This window comes from Apus apus, chromosome 6 (assembly GCF_020740795.1).
Source record: "Apus apus isolate bApuApu2 chromosome 6, bApuApu2.pri.cur, whole genome shotgun sequence".
NCBI lineage: Eukaryota > Metazoa > Chordata > Aves > Apodiformes > Apodidae > Apus > Apus apus.
Genome location: NC_067287.1, coordinates 16,791,057 through 16,814,427, shown reverse-complemented (window position 1 = coordinate 16,814,427; position 23,371 = coordinate 16,791,057). Strand labels below are relative to the sequence as shown.

Here is a 23,371-nt window from a genome sequence, read left to right as displayed (position 1 = left end):
CACACTATTGCCGATACAAGCCAGGACAAGTTCTAGTTGGCCTTTGGCTCTTCTAGTCTTCTTACACAGCCTAATGACATATTTGTAGTTCCCCTGAGTGTCTGCCCCTTCTTTCAAAGGCCAAAACCTCTCCTTTTTATCCCGAGTTCCAATCAAAGCTCTCTGTTCAGCCAAACCAGCCTTCTTCCTTGCTGATTTGTCTTTTGGCACATGGGGACATCTGGCTCCTTCAACTTTTAAGATTTCCTTTTAAACAAGCATCCGGGCTTCCTGGACTCCTTTGCCCTTCAGGACTGCCTCGCAGGGGTCTCTGTCAACCAGTCTCCTAAACAGCCAAAGTCTGCCCTGCAGAAGTCCAAGGTGCCAGTTCTGCTGATCTCCCCTCCTTACAAGAACTGCAAACTCAAATTCATTTCATAATTGCTATGCCCAAGGCAGCCTCCACCTGTCATATCACCCCCTTCCTACCACAAGGGAAGGCAGGGTGTGATTTCAGTAGTCTTGCTCTCTTGCACTCCCTGATACTCCTCAAACTACTCACCTCCTTCCAGAGCTTGGTCACTCAGTAGAGGAGTTCCTCTGCCTGGGTGCACCTCCCAGAGGGGTGCTCGCTGCTGCCATCCTGCACTGGTGTAGGAGCAGGACACACCTGCAGCTGGATACCTGGGCAGCAGCATATTCCCACCAGAGCTCTGTCTGGGAAGCTGCATCAGTCCTGCCAGGTGCAGAGTTTAGCAAGGCCATGGCTTTTTGCAGGGTGGATACCATTGCTCCCTAGTTGAACCAGCAGAGCTTCAGTGCCCTGTGTGCCTTCCACACAAACTGCCATGTCATGGCCTGGCTGAAGTGACATGCCCTGTTTGCCCGCCCTGTTCTCAGCGCTCTTGGTTGCTCGTGCTCCCCAGGCTGCTTTTTCTCAGCTGTGGGGGTCATTGCAGTTGCTCTGGCAAGTCCCAGGCCTCAGCAGAGTTTTCCACAGGAGCTGGTGGCTCCAGGCAGGTCTCTCCACTGCCCTGGCATTCCTTGCCTGAGGAAAACCTGTATGCTGAGATTTGCCACTCTGCTGTGGGTCACACTGGCACCAGAGCAGCCTCCCTCAGTGACTGACCTCAAGAAGTGGGGCTACCCAAGTCAGACAGCTTGAACTCAGAATTTCCCTCCATCCTTCTTTTCCCCTGCCCTCCCGTGTCCAACCCTCACTCCTTCTCCGTCCCCAAGAGACACAAAACACCATTCCCTGCTGTGTAACAGAGCTCCTGGCTCTCTTCAAGCCACTTTAAAGTCTTCAGGTGCCAAGCTACGATGCCCGGCTGAGCACAGAAGGGGTGCCAGCAGGATCAGCTCTGCAGACAGTGAGAGATGCCTGGGAGAGGCCACGGCAGAAAGAAACTGGAGTACTGAACAGGGCCAGGAGCAAATTTCATTAACTGCAAAAAACTCCACAGCCACCCAGTAGCAGAACTCAAATCAGACAGGCAAAAAAACCAGGTATTGGCCAACACCCTGTTCCCACGGTGACATGAAAGATGGTAACAGGTGGCATAGGGGGTCTCTTTACTGCACAGTGCCCATCTGCTTTAGTCCCCTTACTGCTACCCTCCCCTCCAAAGACCCCTTTCCCTCCCCTAGCCCCTGAGAGCTGCATTTGACTGTGCACCCCATCCCTCCCCCCAGACAAAGCCAATTAAAGTTAAAATTATTTACACTTTTAGCCATTTAAAAACCCAATAAAATAAGATTGCATATGTCCTACCAAGGGTGTGGGTATTAGCAGCAGCTACAGCTAGCTCAGTACTCTGCGTGCAAAACGACAGACAAACAGAAGACAGACCAAAATACTGCACCATTACTAGGAAGCGTTTGCTGGGGTTGGTGTTTGGATTGTGGCATAAGGCTTCTAGGAGCCAGCTCCTCCCCAGCTGCAGGGCAGGGCTATCTCCTGCTCAGCCAGCCAAGGCCAGGCTCTAGAAGGATGGAAAGGATTTTTTTTTCCAGACACAGCACATTAACACTGAGGCATTTCCATCCCAGTCAACACAAACATCTAAAAACCCACTGCACATTCACCATGTGAGTTCTTCCTTCTTTCCAGTGACAACAGAGGAAAAGGGGGAGCATGGAGAAGACCTAAGACATAGACGCTGCTGTCATCACTGCCTCCTCCTCATCTCCTTGCTTTGGCAGCTCGGCAAGCATGGGAGAGGGGAGAGCCAGAGCAGCAGGAGATTCTTGTGCCTCCTGCTCCTCTCCCAGCCCCAGCTCTACATCCATTTGCTCCAGCTCTCCCTGATCCAGTAGCTCAAAGTCATCTGCTTCCTCCTCCTCCTCCGGTGAAGCTGCTGTCTCTGTCTCCACCACTTCGCTCTCTGACAGCTGTGCTTGGAAGCTCAGTTTCTCTTCAGGCTCAGTGGGGAGAAACTCAGAGAGGGAGGGCCCCTCGCTGGCCTCCGAGGACCGCAGCAGGGCAGAGAGGGTGTTCTGCACTGCCGTGGTGATGGCAGTGGTGACGATCTCCTCGCTCAGCGTGTCAATGCAGATGCCCAGGCCTGGGGCAGGGACAGTCTTGGGCTCTGCGTTGTCTCCCGCCCCCTGCCCGCTCCCATTGAAGTGCGTATTTACAAAATGGAGAGGAGACGCCAGGCGAAGGATGGAGACATCAGAGTCCGCAGCCTCCTTCTCTGCCGAGTCCAGCTCACGGGCAGCGTGGGCAAGCTCAGGACCCAGAGGCACACCAAATGCATCTTCATCGCTCTGTGGTCCCAGGTCTCTGGAATGATACTCTTCCACGGAGGGAAACTCTGCCAGGTCCTTGGAAAACGACTCCTCCGGCTCACTGTGCAGGCTTTGCTGATCCAGGTCTGAAAGGCATCGGCATTAAGGTGCAGGTCCATTCACCCTGACCCAGGGCACTGAGACCTCCCACCCACCTCCCACCAGCTGATACACCAGGACTCACTTTTGGACACCCTTCCAGCTCTGGGAGCACAGCAGGAAGATGTCTGCAATTATTCCCTTCTCCCAGTGGCAAGATTCACATGGAACACCCCTTTTCTCATCCTGTTCTGTGTGCTCTGTGCTCAGAGAGGGCTTCCTTCTCCAGCTCACACTCTCTGCCTCTAGAGCCCTCCACTAAAACCCAGAGGGTCAGGGAAATTGTGCTTACGGCATGCCACCTGCCTGTTTTTCCCCAGACACAAAAGTGACCACATCCGAGTGGTTACCTCCAGGTTCCCCACCACTAAGCAGTCTTTCTCTGAGCTTCTAAGTTGGACAGGATGGGGTGTTTAACCTGTTTCACCCAGCATTACCCACAGGCATGTGACTATACTACACAATTGCTTCTGAAGGACTTTGTGGATGGCCTTGCTGCCTTACTGGAATGACAAAAGAACATTGTCTTGTGGGGCAGATGTCCACTAAGGACCAAGTCATGATCAGTCATGATGCCAGGGCATGCTGTGCTGCTATTACTGTTTCTTCCTTTTAATGCTCTTACCCCTGCAAAGAGCTAGGTTCCCTCCCTGTGTTTGGAGAGACAATTTTTCTGGGACAAAACACTCAGGGTCAGGAAGCAGCAAAGTGTCCCATCACGTACCTTCAGAAACGTCCGTCAGCTGTGGGGTGGTAGCCCGTGAGACAGAAAAGCCCCCACTCTCCAGGATGGAAGCCTCCTCATCAGAGAGCTCAGAATCGGTGATTGACAGAGCCAGGGCAGTCTTTTTCACATCCACCTGCATGGGATGAAGACAGAGGGAAAACTTCTGGGTGTCTGACTCCCAGTGCTGCCTATGGGCACCTTTGCACAAACCAGAGCTTCCAGGCACAAGTCTTTTGCTGGAGCGACTGCACAAGTACAGTATGAAAGCAGGAAAGGGATGGGCAAAGTGCTCATTGCACTGCCAGGGAAGGACAGTCTCAGCTCACTGGCTTTCCTGTAGTAATTCACTGCCTGAAGCTTTGTCTGCGCTCAGTGAAGAACCCAAAAGAGTCAGTACAAGATAGGATCAGCCTTAGAAGGCTTTGATCCTTCTTCCTGCTCCTGAGAAGGAGCAGAACACCCCTTCCCTTTTTTGCATTCACACAGGGCTCAATGAAGCCTTCTACAAGCAGCAGCAGTTCAAGCACCTGCAAGCCTTTGGAAGCTGCAGCTTCCTACCTCACAGCCCAGCTACATGCCCAGAGCTCCTCCAAAGGAAGACGCTTGGTCCATTTCTGTGGCACACAAATAGACACTAGAACTGCTCATCTCCCTTTTTCTGTGGTGAGGAGCCTCTGCCCGCTATGCCAGGAGAGCTGATTTCTTCAGGAGACACACACATTCTCTGAGCATGAAATGTAACCATGGGAGCAATTCTGCAGGTCAGCAAGAAGCTGGAGTGTGGCTTCCCCATCCTGCTACTGCATCACCAGCCCCGTGGCACTGAATTCTAAATACCCAGACTGGAGACAAGAGCCTTCATCAAACTAATACCCTTTTTCTCTTGGGATTCTGCAGAGAAGTGACTTGTTGCTCTGCTGTTTGTTTTCAATGCAGCTGTACTAGAGCACCCCTTGGCTCTCAAGCTGCTCCAGACCAGGAATGGTTCCTTCACAGCTCTTTCTGCTCTTACCACTGGGGAGAAGCCCGAGAGCTCTGCCTCACTCTCACTCTCCGTCTCTGCTGTTGGCTCATCACCTGCTGCAGGCTCACTCTTCCCTTGTCGCTCTATGAGAAAGAGAAGACTTGATATGAGACTGAAGGAATTTTATGTCTTTATACATCACTACTTCTACTGTCCCATGAAACTGCACCGGTTTCCCAGGAGCCTAAGGTTCCCAGAGACAACTGTAATAATTTCCTGTTCCCAGGATCACCTGCCCAATTGCTCTCTCCATAAACCCTCAAGCTTCCATTTGTTTTCTCCTGCTCGGCTGCAGCCCCTCACCACACTGGTGCCAGACCTGCTCTCTCACTGTCCCTTTGCTAGAGCTCCACCCTGGGAGCAGGGCACCAGAAAAAGTAGAAAGGTGGGTCCTTACTCTTCTTCTCATGCTTGTGGTGCAGTGTCTCTGCCTTCATACTGTAGTCCAGTTTCATCAGGACAGGCTCCAAACGTGTGTACATCCTCTGGATCAGCTCATGGTAGACCACCAGAGGCCAGAGCAGAATGCTAAGCACTGCAGACACAGGATGTGGGGAGGGTGAGAGACAGATCAAGAACAACCCAGCCCTTCACCCGGCACGAGGGAGGAACTCCACATCACGGGAATAGCAGCTGAAAGGCATTTGCTTTCCCATCTGAGTCTAAAATCCTCATCCATGGCTATTCTTAACTCATTCCAAAGCTGCTTGATTATCCAGGTTTTCCTAACAGATCTCTGTTAGGATATGGATTTATGTTAAGATGAAGCATAAGCCCTCTTCTTCAGCCACTGCATCCCAGCCCCAACATGCAATAGAGGCCCTGAAATGAGGTTATTAAACTAAAGATCACCAAAACTTTCATAGGGGTAGGAGAACAGAGCTCATACGCAGATGCAGTTAGCAGCAGACCACCTGAACAGTCTTCAGAGTTAGCAGGGACTCACGATGCAGTGAAAAAGGTCTTATTTACTAAACATGCAGCTTCTTTAACAACACTCTTGGTATGGATTTGGGCCCACTAGGAACCGAAAGACTGCAGCTCTCCGCTTCCCTGGAGCCTCACCAGCACAGCCCCAGCCGTGGGTGGAAGAGGAAAGCAGCGTTTCAGCGAGGGCTCCCTCTCCTGCCTTTGCAGCTGCACTGCACGCACGCACTTCCAGCAAGAGACTTCCTGGCGAACATTGCCTTTATTGATGAATAATCTAGCACAGATCCCCTCAAGAACAGCACAAATATGCTTCTACCAGCGTATCAACAGCACAGTTAGGTCATCTTTCAGCTTAAGTCAGACAAGGGAGCTGCTTATACTCACAAATGATGTAGGAGATCATTATGCCTGGAACATAGTGTCCAACTACAGCCAGAATCAGGCAGCCTGAACAGACACTCATGCAGAACTGAAGGAAGAGAGAGGAACAAAAGGAAGTGACAAGAGGCAGAGATACATCTATGCAACCAGTGCAGGAAACCCAGTTAGAGCAAAACGAGGGATGCTCCTAACACAGTCAGTACGCCAGCTCTGCACTGAGGACATTCAGATGCTGACAATCAATCACAGACAGCTTGGTTGGGTTAAGCTGTAAGCATTAGAGGTTCAAGCGCAGGAAGACCAAGGTAACCCAAGACCCCAATAAAATGTACCAAAACTTTACTGGACAGTTCCTTAGGAAGTAAATTATGCTCCTTGAGGCTAGGATGGGATATTGCAAACTGCCACTTTGGAGTACATCTTCCCCTCAGGAACTCAGCACTTTAGGAGAAGCCCATACTGTCCTGACAAACCGGAAGCTGTCACAGTCACCAGATGCTGTGCCACTGCTAGACCATAAACCAGCTAGCAGAAGCATTAGCACAACCCACACTCCCACCAGACCAGGACCTTCCTCTGCTGGAAAAACTCTTAAGTCTACTGCTGCAGCCCTGATGGTTTGTCCTGCATTCACCTGGGGAGGGGCAGAAGTGAGAACAGACACCCTGCAAGCCAGGGCATAGGTTCAGACCTGACTAAATCCAGCAGTGAAGAGTTTCAGTCACACTGGAAATGGTCTACAAAAGCTAGGGCACTCTAAGGGCTTTGTTCCAAATTATTTCAAGCTTTACAGCCATCTTGGTCCTGGTCTCCTACTCCCTGTAGTCGAAACAGTATTTTAACAGAAGAAGAGCAATCAACAGCAATAGAAACACACTTTTTTTGGCACACTAGATCACAGCAAGCCTGACAAACCCCAGTGGCTGGTCTACCCTATTTTTTTGATGCTAAGGCAACTCCTGTCTATGACTCCTATCTAAACAACACACATGACAGCCATCAGAACATGGCTAATGACAAGTCTCCACACACTCAGAAATAATGCTGCATTTGGACTTCACTAGCTACAATCTTTGCTGGTAGAACAGGTAGGACCAACTTAAAAATGGAGCCTGTCCTGTATAAGGGGCAGAGACTGTAGGCTCCACTTTCTGCTCTCCACTCCCAACCTACGAACTTCCTTTGCACACTAAGAAATAAAACTAAGTATAGATAGCCATTCACAGAAGGGGTTAAGTTCAGCTCCAGTTTACAAATACTGGAAGCAAATTACTCATTATTTAAGCTTCCCATAGCATAGAGTCTGAAAGGAATGAACAGTAAATGTTAAACAGGGACAGCAATTGTAAAAATACTGATTTTAGATTCTTCCATCTCCTAGGCCTCTAGTAATGGAAAGAAAAGCCCCTGCACAGAAGAGTAGGTATCTCCAGCTTACCTTGGCAGGATTTTGCCTCTTGTACTGTAGCAGTTCCTGCAGGTACAGCCTGAAGGTGACCCAGCTCTCTGCCAGACAGTGGCACAGCTCAGGGACACTGAGCAGGTGAGGTTGTGCCCCTGAAGTCACCCCCTCACTAGAGACAGACAAGAGCAAGAAGACAATCTTTGAACATGGTCTGTTTTGTTGGAGGGGGAACAGCTGCACTGGGAAGCAGAGATCCCTACCAAAGGCTTGACAATACTGACTGCATCTTCAGCTGAACTATGGAAGACGCTTGATTTGGAGATACTTTTTCCTGTAATCAGGAAGAGAGCCAAGAGCCACCTGAGCCAAGCAGCAGCAGCAGCAGACACCACGTCACAGCATCCCCATGCCACAAGCCCAAGATGCAAAGCAGTTTACTCAAAGCCACACAGACAGAAGCACTGGAAGTGGAACTAGTTACGTGGCCTTCTCTAGCACCAAGTCCAAGGTAGCCAGAGTGTGGTGCTCAGACCTATGACTATGGCCAAGCACGGGATGCAAGCTACACCACCACAGACAGCATGTATGGCCTGCAAAAGTCAGTTTTGTGGATTTCCTTCTCTCTGGAGGGTTCTCAAAAAAGTCCAGGATAGATCCAGGAAAGAAGCTCAAGAGTTCCTAACATCAAAAGAACTCAATCTTTACTGCTACTGAAATAACATTAGCTTTCCCCAGGGTGTCAAACCATGGCTCCTGAGCTGATAAGCAGCTTCCAGTGCAGGACAAACTGCTACCAGTATTTGACAGCAGGAGCCATGCAGTCTATTGACAAGAGCAAAAGGGGCAGGTGAGATCACCACACTGAATTAAGGTTTGCCCAGTCTCCCCAAGGAACACACCAGTGAGCTTACCTCTCCCCTCCTGGCTCCTCCGATGGCTGTGCTGTAGAGAGAACACAGCAGATTAGTCAGCCAAGTGAAAAATAAAACCTGACATTTTTACCACTTGAACAGAGCAGATCTGGTGATGTATCATCCTTAGTTAGGGATGCACCCTTGGATCCTTCTTCGTGCTCTCATGCAAGCAGGAATCTGGAGTCTGAGCTGTGCAGGCTTCAGTGAAGCATGCCTGGAAACTCAAGAGCAGCCAGAGCACTGGTCTCAGGGTGCCCCAGCACACCTTGTAACCTGTGTTGACAAACGTTGCTCTCTGCTGTGGGGATGGCACAGCTTGCCATGACGTCCCACATGCCCGGGCAGGGCCATTCCCAGGGCAGCTGCCCAGCCCTTGTCATTCAGGGAGGGTTGCCAGCATGGTCCCTGAGCTGGGCAAAGCTTCAGCTCCCACCTCAGAGCTCAACATGGCATCAGCAGGTCTGAGGTGCATTTCCCACTGACCAGCCCAGCCCACAGTCCCTGGCAGGATGCTGTGTACAAATGCCAGAGATCTCCCTGCTGCCTCTATCCTTTCCCACAGAATTAAGTAACAAATTGCAGTCTTGTGTATAATTATCTAAATTTAGGGCTTTTTTATGTCCCTTGACGGTCCTTTTTACTAGGCACAGATATAACCACACTCACAATGTCTGGCAGTCTGGATACGAGCAAGGGAAAGCTTCTCCCATTCCTCTCTGTACCCAACCCAGTGATGATCAAACAGGGACGTGTACTGAAGGGAGGAGCAGTCTTTTAAAGGCAGAGGTCAAAGATTATTATGCTCTGCCTTTAGAGTCATAAAAGGAAAAAAAACCCAAATGTTTCTACAGCAACTGGAACTCATGAGCCTGGCTGCCCATTGATTTGGGTGTCCTGGCCAGCTGACTCGTGTGTGGGGATGTACAAGCCTCAATCAAAGCTCTTGCAGCAACATAGTCTTAATAAAACTCCGGTGTTTAACATGCCCTAATCATGCTATGAAGGCCCCTTGAGGTCTGCCCTCTTCTACCTGTCAGCCTATGTCCCAAAGCTGGTAGGGACAGGGTTGTGGTTTAACCCCAGCTTGCAATTAAGCCCCACACAGCCCCTCTCTCACTGCCTCCCCTGGTGGGGTGGGGGACAGAATCAGAAGGGTGAAAATGATAAAACGCATGGGTTGAGATAAAGACAGCTTAATAGCTAAAGCAACAACTCCTCCAGGGAAATGCACGGAAGAGGCGAACACCCGTCACTGCCAACAGCCAGGGAGACTTCAGACTCCGGTTCAAGCCACAGAAGACAGCAACCCCTTGTAGCAGCAGTGCCACCATTCTCCCAAGGAGACATTGTGCCAAGTATGTTAGGCTCCTCCTCCTGCTGCAGGCACCGCAGCAGCAGCACAGTGCAGTGCAGCAGGAGGCCATCTGCCCGGGGAGGAGGTGATTCTTTGAGAGCGTGACCCAGATTTCCCAGTAATTGGGTCTGACAAGAGGGAGTCAACTGGTCTCAGACTGGGCTGCCCATCCGCTCCTCTGCCCACAGCTGCTGGCACGATGCCTGGGGCAGGCAGCAAGCACTGCTCACAGCAGGAACTTGGGGTGCCAAGTGAGTATTATGGACACAGCTCCACCTCCCGTGGGGCGGTTGCTTCTCTCACGCAACCGCTGTCGCTGTATATTGTTGCTGTGCTCAGCAATCGAAAGCTGCTTCATCACAGCATGCAGAAATCCAGCTCTGTCTCAAAGCCTCATCTTTACCTGCACTAAATCACCAAATAAATGACATCTGGCACTGGCCTGTCCGTGATGGCTGGCTACACTGGCTGTACCAGCTACCAAACCAGGTGCTGGGATGCTGTCCCTACTCTGCTGGACAGACGTGCCAGGAGGATGGCACAGGAATCCTGCCCCTCTCTGACTGGCTGCAAGCCATCCAACTTATGCCAGCAGAGGGAGTGAAACAATTCTTCTCACCTGCTTCTGAAGGTTTTAGGGACACTTTGGGCAGCTGCAGAACACTTCAGCAGGCTGCAGAGTGTTCACGTGATTTCAACTATCTGGCAAAACACAAGCTGTCTTTAAGATCAACATGATCTTGCTTCCTGTAGTAAAGTAGCCTGCCTGATGTCCACCTCCAAGCACTGGAGTCTTGCACCAGCTGGAGGAACAGCCCAGCCACAAAAAACCTAGAGCATTTCTGACAGGACACGTTCACTTAACTCCAACCTGTGCTGCAATATCGAGTTAATTTAATGCTTGGACTTGATCTTAAGGGTCTTTCCCAACCAGAATGGTTCTGTAATATTGTCTAGCACCAGTAGAACAAAGCCAGCAAGCACGACACCCACAGCTGTCCTCAGATCATCAATAACTGACTGAAACCTTGCTATTGGAATTTCACACTGGATTGTGGGTTAACAGAAACCACTTGACACACACCAGACTCTTCTGGGAGACCAGTCAGCCGCACAAGAGTTTAGGTTACACGATGGTACTGACAAATTATTGCTGATGGATTCCTTGGCTCTCACAGGTTTTCAACGCCTCCCCAAGAGGTATTCTTCATCTGGGTGTAAACTTCAGCTAGAAAGCAGGGGCCCTTTTTAAGGAGTACTAGCATTCAATTGTAATGCAGCCTTTGCTAGAGCTCTTAACACTCTCCTACACTGACCAAAACATAGCTCCCAAATACCAGTACAGAAAACATCCCTACTTGTTTCCCATCTCAGGAGAAACTGGAGGTTCTTCTGCAGTCCTTAAACAACATTTAAGTGGAACCCCACATAGAGGTAGTTATGTATGGAGAAAATACCCTGAGTGGAAGCTGAAAATACGCTGTCCCTTCTGACAGGACCTAAAAAGGTTGTGCATCTTGCTGCTGTTAACACGTCCCTGATCTCAGTGCGTGAGTAACTGCAGAGCAGAGGCTGAGGTTTTAGCATTCCTTCAGCAGTGATGTTATAGGCAGTCACCCGAGACACACAGAACTGCCAGAAGCTGAGGTTTGTGTATATACGTGCCGACTCTTGAAGGTGTGGTACTGACCTACTTCCAAAAGCTCCAGGAAAGGCTTACAGGAAGCACTGAGGAGGGAAGCCACAAAGCTGCAGCTCTGCTTCAGCGGGAAGCAAGAGCCACACAAGAACCCCTAAGTATTCAGCAGTGCCAATTCAACAGGAGGCCCCTCAGGAATGCAGAGCCCTGCTCCTTGCTTGCAGAGGCTGAGGAAACACGGTCCTGTAGACCATGCTGAAATAAGGGCTGTGACCTAACCAGGCATATCAGAAAAGTGTTCCTGTTCTTTGCTGTCAGCAGCAGAAAAGCAGCAAGGAGTGAAATATGGGGAAGAACACCAGTGAGGAGTGGCTCAGTAGGATGTGCACTAACTCCTTGCACAGCTTATGACACAGGATGAGCCTAAACCCTAGTGTGTAGTTTTATTTTTCTTTTTTTATTCCTCACTGCTTTGCATCACAGAGTTTGATCTCAATATGGATTTCCTATTTCTTCTGCAGTAACATAACTTTTACAGGCATGGTAACTGCTGGAGCAATTCTACCCCCACTCGCCTCAATGACACCATTCTGTATTGGACACCAGGCTTTTGCATTTCTGGACATGTTTCAAGTGAGATGTTTTGGGTTGGCTTTAAACTATTCCTTTAAAAAACCAATGTGAATAAGCAGGAAATTAAATTGGCCAGTCATGTTTGGCTGCCTAGTTACCTGAACCCCACAAAGCAAACAGTTTCAAGACTACAGCTGAAATGTATCTAATCTTATCAGGACTTCTGTGAAAGCACCCTTTAAGTCACAACCCTTTTAGGTCAAATAAAGGGCACCTTACAAACGCACATATAGAGAGGCTTTCATTCAGAAGTTCTCCCTAGAGTAGGGGGGCAGGAATGGGGGGCCCCAAACTGCCTTTGAACAGCAGCAGTAGATGCAGTAGGCAGGTCTGGGTTCAGTCATTTAATAAATTCCAATGAAGGAGGCACTCAAAGCAGACAGCCTCTAATCCATGCCTGTCACAGTTATGAAGCTATTCCTCTTGTTGCCTTTGTGTCTAATGTTGGCAAGACCCTTCAATAAATGGGAAAGATAAGCCAAGTGATCAGACTCACTGATTAGCTGGAGACCAGGTGCTGCTCAGCAAAGATACAATACACTAACTGTCCCTGCCATTAGACCTCACCATCCACCCTGCTACCTGCCATGAGTGGCTCTCATGGCTTCTTTCAGGGCATAAGCCCACAATGCACTTAACTAAAATCAATACACTTCAACCTCCCCTTTCCTTCCCTCAGCTGAGCTTGCCAGATATGCTCAGATCTAGAATGATCTTTTTGCCATGACATTTGCAGGAGGGAAAGGACATAGCAGAAACACTGCATCATCCCTGTCACCAGCTTTGCTGACAAGTTAGCTGGGCATTCTTAGTCATTCTCAAAACCAATTAGTCCCAGCACCGGGAGCAACCTTCCTCATGCCCAAAGTCTGAAGATGCACAGGATGTGCATGGTAACACTCTGACACAAACAGGCAAGAGAAAGCATCAGTACCAAAGCCTGCAGCTACAGTAGGAATAGGGCTTACACCATTACACCACGTGTTGGGTTTGCATGGCAAGGTCTTGGTGGCAGGAGGCTACAGGTGTAGCCTCTGTGAGAAGCCACTACAAGCTTCTCCTATGTCAAACAGAGCCAATGTCAAATGACTCCGAGAGGGAACCACTACTGGCCAAGAGCAAGCCTACTAGCAAAAGTGGTAGCACCTCTGTGATAACCTGTTTAAGACAGGAGGAAAAAAAAGCTGCTGAACAGGAATGGCAGACAGAAAGGAGTGAGAATATGTGAGAGAAACAGCTACGCAGGCACCAAGATCAGTGAAGGAGAGGAGGTGCTCCAGGCACCAGAGCAGAAATTTCCCAGCAGCTTGTGGTGAAGACCATGGTGAGGCAGGTTGTTTGTCTGCAGCCCATGGAGGTGCACAGTGGAGCAGATATCCACCTGCAGCCTGTGGAGGAGCCCATGCCAGAGTAGGCAGATGCTCAAAGGAGGCTGTGAACCCATGGGGAGCCGATGCTGGAGCAGTTTGTGAAGAACTGCAACCCTTGGGAAGGACTCATGTTGGAGAAGTTTGTGGAGAACTCTCCATGGGAAGGGCCCCACAATGGAGCAGGGAAGAGTGTGAGGAGTCCTCTGCCTGAGGAGGAAGGAGCAGCAGAGACAACATGTCATGAACTGGCAACCCCCATTCCCTATCCCTCTGCACCGCTCAGGGGGAGGAAGCAGAGAAACCAGGAGTGAAGTTAAGCCCAGGAAGAAGGGAGGGGTGGGAGGAAGGTGTTTTGACATTTAATTTCTCTTCATCCTATACTCATTTTGACTGGTAATAAATTAAAGTAATATCCACAAGTCAAGTCTGTTTTGCCTGTGACGGTAATTGGTCAGTGACCCCTCTCTGTCCTTATCTCACTCCATGAGCATTTTATTATATTTTCTCTCCCCTGTCCAGCTGAGGAGGTGAGTGATAGAGCTGCTCTGGTGGGCACCTGTAGTCCAGCCAGGGTCAACTCACCACGCACAACCTATGATGGAGCCAGGAAACGATGGGCTGTGGCCACAGCCCAGCAGCTGGTAACACTAGAACTGTGTCACTAGCTACAGTGCTACTCGTCACATACCTGAGAAGTCAAACAGGAACCTGGGCTTCCACCTCTCCAGTAAGAGGATCCCAAGAAGGGACATGCTGAGGAGAAAGAGGGGTCTCAGGGAGGTGGATGAAAACAACCTAGAAATCAAATTAGAAACTGTTAGGCAGGAAAAAGGCAGCAAGTTACTGCTCTTGATGAGCAAACACATACGGCTAGTGCACTGCAAAGCAGAAACATCCAACTGCTACTGGCTGCTGCAGCAGGCATTGCACTCCACAGACACCCACCCACATCACTGCAGGTTCTCAAATGGCACCTTTGCCCACCACCAGACAGCTGACTACCTGCCATGTCCCAGGGCTCTCTTCCCCTTCTCCTAAACTCCTCCTTTGGTTGTAAAACAAGGCTAATGCTCCCTTGTGCAAGTCCCTCCAAATCCTCAAGGCGAAGGCTCCAGATAATGTAAATACAGATTGCTGTAGCAGAAGACTGGTTGGGAATCAGCCTGTTTGCTGAAAACTTATGTCCTTTTTGTCATCACCAGATTCAGTGTTACTGTGGGTAGCACCAAAACATGTCCTACATTTGCTTCCAGATGTCCATTCTTTTATCGCAAACCTCTCCACATTTAATCAATCAAGCTCTTAAAACAGTTTAGTTGCTCACTTGACTCTATCATAAAACCTTTCCGGTCCCCCATCAACACCTTAGCTTGAGCCAAACACCAGCTCACACAATACTATTCACACAGACAGACGTGCAATCCAGACATCATGGAGTTTCTCTCCCCGTTCCATATAGACTGAACAGCAAAGGTCCCAGGGTGGCACTTGTGCCAGCAGAGGCTGTCTGCATTCCTCCTTTCCTCCAAGCAAGCACTTCCCTCCAGCTCAGTGGAGCTGTTCTTAAGTCACCCCAGAAACAAATGCCAGGGAAATGCATTCACCCTCACTCCTTTAATTAAAATTCCTTTCCAGAAAGAAAGAGCAGCTCCACTATTTTACCTTGCTCCTCTTCAGCAACAATTGGCCAACATCTAATCTCAGATGCACTGAACAGTGGCCGGAGCCTGAGAGCACCAGGGGTGGCTGTGCTCCCCATCAAGCCACAGTCAGGGGCAGAGGATTGGGAAGTGAGACCTGTCTCACTGAAGGCAGCACAGAACAAAAGCCACATACTTTCCATGGGCTTATATGTTTTTTCCCTTCTCGTGGGACAACAATTCAGTATATTAGTACATCAGCTCGAGAAGAATTTCCTCCTATTCCACCTCATTTAGGGACTGCAGCTGAAGGATGCCAGCTGAATCCTCCAAGGGACTGTAAAGAATTCCTTCTCCTCTGCGATATTTAAATCTATCTGCTGGCCCATATTCTGGGCACTCTTTGTTCTTCTTGACCTTAGCCATCATCATCTACCACTCCTGCCATCTCACTGCATGCCCCTCACTCCCCCATTAACTTCAAAGCTCTGCTTTCAGACCCTTCCAGCTGGTAGAGGATTCCAAAACCATTCAAGTACCTGGCTACTATGTTTGCCTCTGATAATCATGTGGATGAGGGAGCAGAACATAAGCAGCCTCTTCAGAGTGACTTCAAAGGCTGTTTGGTCACATACTTTCCCCTTCTCTGACTTAAAAAAGAGTCCATCCTATATCATCTGCAACCAACGTTTAACCAGTTCCCTGGCCAGTTTTGACCTTTTCTGATGGGAAAACTGCTAGCTGAGAGGTTTGTGCCAATAAAACTGACTCACTGTTTATACAAACAAACAGGATGTTTTTCATTCCCATCCACAGCTGGGCTCTGCCACTCACACTCCCAGCTCCGGGTGCTACTGCCCTGCCCGAGGGGCAGAGAAGGGAAAACAAGGCGGGGGGGGCGGGGAACGGGATGGGATACGCCCGTGCCCAAACTGAGCAGCCAAAAACCAGCACCCTCCGGGAAAAAACAGATCAACGAGCAGAAAGGGTTAAACGAACCACCACCCGGCAGGAGGAGGCCTCGGGGCTCGCTGGCCGCGGCGAGGGGGCGAGGAGAACCGACAGCGCGGGGAGGCAGGGATCAACCAGCGCGCGTTCCTGGGCGAGCCTCCAGCCGGGCCCAGCTGCGCCTTGTTATGGCGGGGCAGCATCCCGCCCCAGGCCTTGGCACCTTCTCCCCGCAGGGCGGGGCCTGCCGGTGCTCGGGGCAGGCGGGCAGCGCGGCTCCTCCCGGCGGGGCACGTCCCGCAGCCCGGCGGCAGCAGCGCCGGCCCCGGCCGCCCCGGCCCCGCAGGCCCCGCAGGCGGCCCCGAGGGCCGGGGAGCGGCAGCGCGGCCCGGCCCGGCCCCCCCCGCCCCGGCTCACCAGAGCGCCCCGCCGAGCGCGGCCGCGGTGACCAGGCTGTGCAGCGGCCTCTCCCACACCAGCAGCCGCTGCGCCGCCGCCAGCGCCGCCTCCCAGCCCCGCAGCCGCTGCCGCAGCGCCGCCGCCAGCCGCGCCGCCGCCGCCGCCGCTTCCTCCTCCTCCTCCTCCTCGGCCGCCGCCGCCGCCTCCTCGGCCCGGCCGCTCGCCATGGCTGCGGGACGAGCCCCCGGCCCCGGCCCCGAGCGCTGCAGCGGCCCGGCCCGGCGGCTCCGCCTGACGGCTCCGGCGGCCGCTGCGCATGCGCGCCCGGCAGCGGCGGGAGGGGGGGCGGGCGCTGTGCGCAGGCGCGGCGCTGGCCACGCCCCCCGCCGGAAGGGGAAGGCGGCGGCAGAGCTGGGCCCGGCGGCTGCTGCGGCCTCTGTCCCGGGCACCGCACCGGGCCCCGCACCCCTCGGGCGGGCGGGATGGAGCTGGACGGGCTTCTGCTGGACGAGGAGGGCGCTTTCTCCCTCAGCGGCTTCCAGGAGTTCACGGTGAGTGCCCTTCCCGGCCCGCGGGGCACCCCTGGAGGCGCCCGGCCTGTCCCCGGCCCGGCCTCTGTCCCCGGCCCCGCACCTCGGCAGGCCCCTGGGACGTTCCCTTCTTAAACCCTGTTCCCCAAGAGCTCGGTGTGGCCGCACAGCCGGGCCCCGGGCTGAGCTCTTGGGGCCTGCCGGGCCACTCCAACCCCTCGGCTGGACCGAGGTGGGGAGCCCGGCCTGGGCAGAGCTCAGGGCCTTTCTCACGTCCCCTCTCACGTCCCCTCTGTCTGCCCGCAGTTCCTGCCCAGGCACCAGCAGCTGAGCGACAGGGTGCGGAAGAGGCTCTATTATGGTTGGGACAAAGACTGCAGCCTGGATAATCTCTCCAGCCCCGTGGCAGGTGGGTTGCTGAGTGTCCCCAGATGGGAATGCTGAGTCAAAGGGGTTGGAAGTAGCCCAGCGGCCGAGACCAACAAGTCACCCGCTCTCTCCCTAGTGCCAAATCCCACCCCTGCCCAGCCTGCCTGGCTCCGTGCAGCACAGTGGGCAGGATGCCAGAGCCTCATGGCTCCTGATCTCTGTTTTATTGCCCTGTCTGCCCTATTGCTGCATTTTTGGTACCTCACTGCTGTGCAGAGTCCTTTAGCTTGCTTGTGAATTCTTTGGCAGTGAAGGATGTGTCCCTGGCCCTGATGAGAGGGGGTCTTGGGCAATTTCTTGTCCTGTGCAAGCTACCGGACAGTTTGTTTAACTTCTAGTTAGAGCAGCAGAAGGACAAGTTCCTGTTCTGTGTTTTCCTGAATCCCATCCTTTTTTTTTTTTTTTTTTTTTTCCTGTTGGTTTAACAATGTTTGGGGGAGCAGAAGGATACAGCTGGGTTGAGGCTGAGGAGCTGGTGCAAGTGATGGCACACAGGAGCAGTCAAGGGCAAGCAGTGGTTTGCTGAAGAACCACTGTGACCCTACTGTGAAGGCCTTCCAGCTTGCAGAGTGCATTGGGTAGGTGGGCAAGCATACTTGCCTTCCAGACTCTTGTGACAGTGTTGGTAAAACAGTCTGAGCTCACCAAGAGGCTGCATGTGAGGTACCCCAGCAAGGAGGGGGATGCTGGGTGTGGTGATGGAGCAGGCCTAGGCAGGGTAGCCAGAGCCTGGGCACTACTGGGAGTCACGGGCTCTGACACGGGCAGTGCAAAGGGGACACGTGGCTTGTCTTGGGGTCTGGTGACACAGCTGGGTGCGAGATGGGGCTGTTCCACAGGATGTTACTGCTGTTGGAGGTTCAAAGAGCACATTCCTGGAAGAAGACTGTTGGGGGATGTTAACTATAAAGACTACCTCGAACCCAGGAGGTGCCTCAGCTCCAGCAGCTGGGTGTGGGACTGATGTGCAGAGACTTATCTCCGTGGGCTTATCTGCTCTTGCAGCTTTCCTTCACCAGCTGCTATCAGCCACTGTCAGAAAACAGGACCTAGGGCTGTGGCATCTGTCTTGGTACAGCTGTGCCATTCCTACACAGCCAGTATGTGGCACTGCTCTTCAGATGAGATAGAAGCAATTGTGGGGAGGGTCCAGACTGGCAGGAGGAGCTGGACAAGGTCTTTGGCACTGGGGCAGTCACAGGAGGTCATGTGGGGCTGGCTGGGGAGAAGGAGGTTTGTTGTTGTCTCTGGCTTAATTGCCGATCCTGAGTCAAACTGTGACAAGGTTGAGAAGTGAATTTGTTTCTTCTGGAATGAGAGAACCATAACTGCCCTCAGCATACTGTGGTTGTGACACAGAGACAGCAATCAGCTGTTCCTCATGTCCTCTAGTGCAGGACACATCATGGGTTGGATTTGTGGACTGAAGGATCAGGTTTGGTGTCAGGACAAGGCCTGGGGGATCTCATGTACCCCCAGAGCCCTGCTGCTGTCTCTGTGTTGGCTGGTGTGTGTGTCCCTGCTCAGCACAAGGATGGCCAAGCAGGGCAGAGAGAGCAGCAGCAGTGCAAGAAGCTGATGGAGTGGCTGGAGTGGTGTCTTCCCGGCTGTGGATCGCAGCAGTGGTGTGGCTTCAATCACCTGGAGAGGTCCCTTACAGCAGTGTGTTTCTGAGCTTCGTGGCTGCTGTCAGGCAAACCATTCCTGTGGGACTGCAGCTGTTCTCTTAGTTGCTGGAGAGACATGGAAAGGAGGGATGTGGAGAGAAGAGGTTGTGTGGTGATGCTTTCTCTGTGAACTGGAAATATGAGGCTGCTGGGATGAGCTCTGCTCTCAACTCTTAGCCAAGGGCCCAGCAGCAGAAATGGAGCTGGAGTTGCCTGTCAAATGCTTCTTGCCAAGCCCAGGCTGTAGTGCTGTTTGGGATGTTCCCAGCTGCTTCTGTTGCACTGGGAAGTGAGATGGGAGCTGCTGAAGCCATCTGCCAGCACCTGTCAGTTTCTAGCCTTTTCAGTGCTTGAATGCTGGAGCTTGTCCATAGGTGGGGAGAAGCAGGCTGAGATGAGGAGCTGCAGTTGTACTGTATTCCATGCCCTGTCAGTGCCTTCAACCTTCTGCTCACGTGAATACCTTGTCCATCATGAGAGGCTGTGATGGGAAGGAAGCTGGGTCAGTGCTGACCACCTCTGGTGGAGGAGGATACTGGATGGAGGGGAGCAAAAGACTGGGAAGACCTGGTGTTGACTGCATGTCCTGGAAAGCCTCTGAAAGAGCTCGCAGGGTGAGGGGAGGGTGTTGGCCTCTCTGTGCCACTGACTGCTGCTAACTCCCTGTGACACAGACCTGCAAATCCGGGTCTGGCACTGCCCCTGGGCCTTGGACACTCACATCCTCTTCCTGCTTTGGTCTGGCTCTCCTGCCTATTGGTTTCTCCCTTAACCCTGACTTCTGATAAGGCCTGTGCTACCTTCATATTTTAAGTTTAACTCAAGGGAACGAGCAAGCACCAAGACTCAGTGGGCTTGTGGTGAAAAAGGGAAGGGTGGAGCTGGACTGTGCCACGTGGGTCTAAACCCTTTTACTGCTTTTCTGTCCTAGATATTGCTGTGGAGTTGCTGCAGAAAGTGGCTCCCAGCCCCATCCGCAGACTCCAGAAAAAATACGTGTCTCATGTGTCTCGGTAAGAAGCAAATTCTGTTCCTTCTCATCCCATGTCAGAACTAGGAGCTCTGGTCCTGCCTGTGGCCAGCACTGGCTTTGTGCTTAGGCCTGATTAGCATCAAAGAGGAGCAGGGGGCAGGTGACAAGGCCAGCAGGCACAGTGGCTTTCTGACACAGCCATGCCAGCTTTCAGGTTATTCCTGCTCTCTGGGGTGCACGGATGCTCTGGTTACTGGGAGTCTGTTCTGGCTGGATCTGCAGCTCACTGGGCAGCCAGGTCCAAACCCAGCTCTGCTCTCAGCAGCCAAGCCCTAGCAGCATGCCTGGCTGCAGGCAGGGCTGCCCAGTTGGGAGCTGGCTGTGGCAGGGAACAGGAGCCAGGGCTTGTTGCTCTCCATCCTGCATCCCCTGTGCCTTCTCTTGCTGCAGCTCAGGACAGCCAGTGCAGAGCTGGCAAGGTTGGGACATAACTATCTGTCTAGTTACTAAACTTCCCCACCTACATGGGGAGGGCAGCCAGGTTGTGTTGTGGTGACTGGGACGTTTTTAGCATGCAAGTGATCTTTGGTTTGGCTCTTGCCTTGTCCCACAGGGAAGCTTGCATCTCGCCCTGCTCCATGATGCTGGCACTGGTTTACATTGAGAGACTCCGGCACCGGAACCCTGAATACCTTCAGCAAATCTCATCTTCAGACCTCTTCCTGATCTCCATGGTGAGTGGTGTAGGCTGGGGGGAAGAGGGGTGTCACTGCGTTGGAGGGAGGCCTGGAAGAGTGCAAGGGGGAACTGAGATCTCTCCTTTGCGCTGTTTTTAGATGGTTGCTAGTAAGTACCTGTATGATGAGGGTGAGGAGGAAGAAGTGTTCAATGATGAGTGGGGAGCAGCAGGAAAGGTGGACGTCCAGACAATGAACACACTGGAGATGAACTTTCTGAGCGCCATTGTAAGTGGGGCTGTCACTGCAGCCAGCTGTTTCATGGAGCAGGGGAAGGGGGGTGTTATGGGGAGTCTGGATTTCTGTTTTGCCCCAAGCTACCTACTCCCATGAAGGAATGGAGAAGGATGTGTTTGGGTGGTGGGTGGCCTGCCCTGACTGCACTGACCTTTCCCTGCTGTCCCTGCAGGACTGGAGTCTCTACACAGACCCCCGGGAGCTGTTTGAAGTGCTGAGCTGGCTGGAAGGACGGTAGGTGTGTGGGCTGGGGTGAGGCTTTCATCCACCCTGCAGCCCTGCTTGCCCCCTACTCACAGCTGGCCCTGCTGATCCCTGCCAGAGACCTCTAGCAGGGTGATCAATGGAGAAGTTCTATGCCACATCCACCATTCTCCTTGTTTTCCTGCAGTGTGGCAGAAAAGCAGGGTATGTGGCGTGGCTGGTTCACCTACACAGATCTGTGTGTCCTCATGGAGCAGTCGATGTGGCAGCATGTTCTGGGTCAATTCTACCAGCAAGTGGTGAAGGTAAGGGCATGGGACAGCAGCTGCTTGCAAGAATATGGGGCCCAGAAGACCATGGATTCAGAGCAGGATCCACTTTATTGCTGGGAGCAGCAGCTTGGTTTATTCCCTGTTGAAAAGGGAAGATGTCAGAAGCCAGAAGACGCTGATTTGCTGCGGTGCTGCCTGAGGCAATGCAGCCTGACGCTGGGTTGGTCTGTGCCCTGTGCTGGACTGCAGCCGCACATCATGGTATAAGGTCATGGTGGTGGCATGGAAAGAACTGGTGCTGGCTGGTTATTTAAAGAGGGGCTGTTAAGTTTTAGCTGGGGCATTTTGGTTTATGGTATTTAGGACCTGCTTTGGACGGGCTGCGTGTCGTCTGCTGTCAGCAGCATGGCTGCCTGTTCTCCAGCATCCAGCTCTGTGCTGGTCATGCCATTTGTCATCACAGCTGCTGGGCTGATGTGTGGCTGTGCTGGGTCACAGCTGGCTGTGGGGGGATGCAGCTGGGAGGTCTGGGCTAACCATTGACTTCTCTGCAGCTGGCCTGTCTCCTGGGCGTGGTGTACTTGACTGGCTTCGCCGCCGTCTTCACCTCTGTCACCATGGTGCACCGCTCTGTGTGCCTGAGGAGCGTCAGTCCTGCAGCCCCCCAGCCTGCACTGTTCCCCGAGGAGGGCAGCTGCCAGCTGGATGCTCAGCCAGCCCCTGACCAGCTCCAGCCTGGGCTCCCTGACATCTCTCCAGCCAGCAACACCCGTTGCCTGGGGGAGAACAAGACAACTGAGGAGCCACGTCGTGGGGGTGTCACGGCGACTGCGCTCTACCTGTGGGGCAGCGTGATATCGGCTCTGTCTTACCCAAAGGCACCTGATCTAGCCCAACACAGGAGCACCCCGCAAGGCCCCTGCCGGAGAGTACCCACATCCTGCGAGAGATCTAACCGTACTGCCCCCATCACAGCCCCCAGCAAGCCTGGCCCCTTCGGACTCGCCATGCTCCCAGTTCCTCCAGTGCTCCACTGCCATGCCTGCTCAGCTGGCGCAGGCCCCACATGGGATGCAGGCCCCAACCGCAAGGACTGGCTGGACCCCCTGGGGCTGAGGCAGTGCTCCTTGCACACTGCCATGGATCTCAGCAGAATCAAGAGCTTCATCTTTCCCAGCTAGGACCATGGGGCAGCAGCCCCTTTCCCCTTCTTTCCTAATGTTGCACAACTCGCTTCCTTGCACTCTGGAACCCCTGATCCCTGGGGTTGTGTGGGGATGGAGGCACTTGCACCATTCCCAAACCAGCATTTGTGTTCCCCCACCTGGGGCAGGGTTGTCTTTCACTTTGGGGGCTGCTGGGACAAGTTGGAACAGAGTTGGGCTTGCTATTGGGGTGCTGGGGTGGGAATTACTAGCTGGAGAATAGAAAGGGGTGCTAGGGCAAGGGGTGTGTTTTACCTCTTCCTACAGTGAGTGGGTAGCCCTTGGTGGTGCTGGGCAGAGGTGGTGTGTGGATGTAGGATGCTGGGGCTGTGCGTGCAGGGTGGAGGGGCTGGGTTAGGGACCCCAGTGGGGCAGCAGGGTCCACTGAGAGGAGGTGGGGTGCTTGGGTGAGGGGAGAGGTGGTAGAAAGAGCAGGGGGTGAGCAGCCTGAGCTCATTGGCTGGAGCAGCAATCCCCCATGGGGGCTGCCAGGCCACTTCTCTGGAGGCACAAGGGTCACACCAAGAGGGGACCCCAATACAGATGTGCCCCAGGGAAAAGTTGTGCCCCCCTGGGCTTGGAGGTAGTGAGGTGTGTTTAAGGCTGAGCTTCCTTATCCTGCTTGTGTTGGGTGCTTTGAAACTGGGGTGCTCTGTGACCCCATCCCAAACCCCAGCTGTCTGTGGCTGTGACTGTGGGGAAACGGTGCCTGACTGCTCCTTGGAGCAGAGAGAAGGCACCTTCTCTTGCTAACCAGCCCAGCTCATCATCCCCCTTCTTTTTACTGTGGATTTTACACCTGTTTTTCACTCTTTTGTAGATGCAAATCTCTTCCAATAAAAGTAGTTCTTGCTGTGCACCTGCCTGGTCCTGCTGAGCCGC

General features: G+C 52.8%; 3 protein-coding genes across 4 annotated transcripts in view; 1 reads left to right on the top strand and 2 right to left on the bottom strand.

Moving 5' to 3' along the window:
* Nucleotides 1–23,371, bottom strand: part of DNAJB2 (DnaJ heat shock protein family (Hsp40) member B2) — a 158,062-nt gene that overhangs the window by 78,173 nt on the left and 56,518 nt on the right. The window lies entirely within an intron of this gene.
* On the bottom strand, nt 1,396–16,543 carry RETREG2 (reticulophagy regulator family member 2). 2 transcript variants are annotated; one of them, XM_051622780.1, is made up of 9 exons: nt 16,254–16,543; nt 13,937–14,043; nt 8,250–8,280; nt 7,372–7,507; nt 5,937–6,021; nt 5,020–5,157; nt 4,611–4,705; nt 3,596–3,731; nt 1,396–2,858 (listed from the first exon to the last, which is right to left on the bottom strand). In XM_051622780.1, the coding sequence occupies exons 1-9, from the start codon at nt 16,460–16,462 to the stop codon at nt 2,128–2,130; spliced, it is 1,668 nt and encodes a 555-aa protein (XP_051478740.1). In that variant the 5' UTR covers nt 16,463–16,543; the 3' UTR covers nt 1,396–2,127. The 2 variants fall into 2 exon arrangements, with proteins under 2 accessions (XP_051478740.1, XP_051478741.1); XM_051622781.1 differs by lacking the exon at nt 16,254–16,543 and adding an exon at nt 15,888–16,028.
* On the top strand, nt 16,609–23,348 carry CNPPD1 (cyclin Pas1/PHO80 domain containing 1). The gene is made up of 8 exons (XM_051622783.1): nt 16,609–16,786; nt 17,072–17,174; nt 19,793–19,874; nt 20,448–20,568; nt 20,671–20,799; nt 20,981–21,042; nt 21,200–21,317; nt 21,839–23,348. Exons 1-8 carry the CDS (start codon nt 16,718–16,720, stop codon nt 22,463–22,465), a joined length of 1,311 nt encoding a protein of 436 aa, XP_051478743.1. The 5' UTR covers nt 16,609–16,717; the 3' UTR covers nt 22,466–23,348.

Bases quoted from the DNA above. Each gene is read 5' to 3' on its own strand.
- CNPPD1 (XM_051622783.1), top strand. From the start codon at position 16,718: ATGGAGCTGGACGGGCTTCTGCTGGACGAGGAGGGCGCTTTCTCCCTC. The intron at 19,875-20,447 runs GTAAGAAGCAAA...CTTGTCCCACAG, and splicing joins TACGTGTCTCATGTGTCTCG to GGAAGCTTGCATCTCGCCCT. The intron at 20,569-20,670 runs GTGAGTGGTGTA...CGCTGTTTTTAG, and splicing joins ACCTCTTCCTGATCTCCATG to ATGGTTGCTAGTAAGTACCT.
- RETREG2 (XM_051622780.1), bottom strand. From the start codon at position 16,462: ATGGCGAGCGGCCGGGCCGAGGAGGCGGCGGCGGCGGCCGAGGAGGAG. The intron at 8,281-13,936 runs GTATGTGACGAG...TTCTCTCTACAG, and splicing joins GTTCCTGTTTGACTTCTCAG to CACAGCCATCGGAGGAGCCA. The intron at 2,859-3,595 runs GTACGTGATGGG...GATGCCTTTCAG, and splicing joins GCTGACGGACGTTTCTGAAG to ACCTGGATCAGCAAAGCCTG.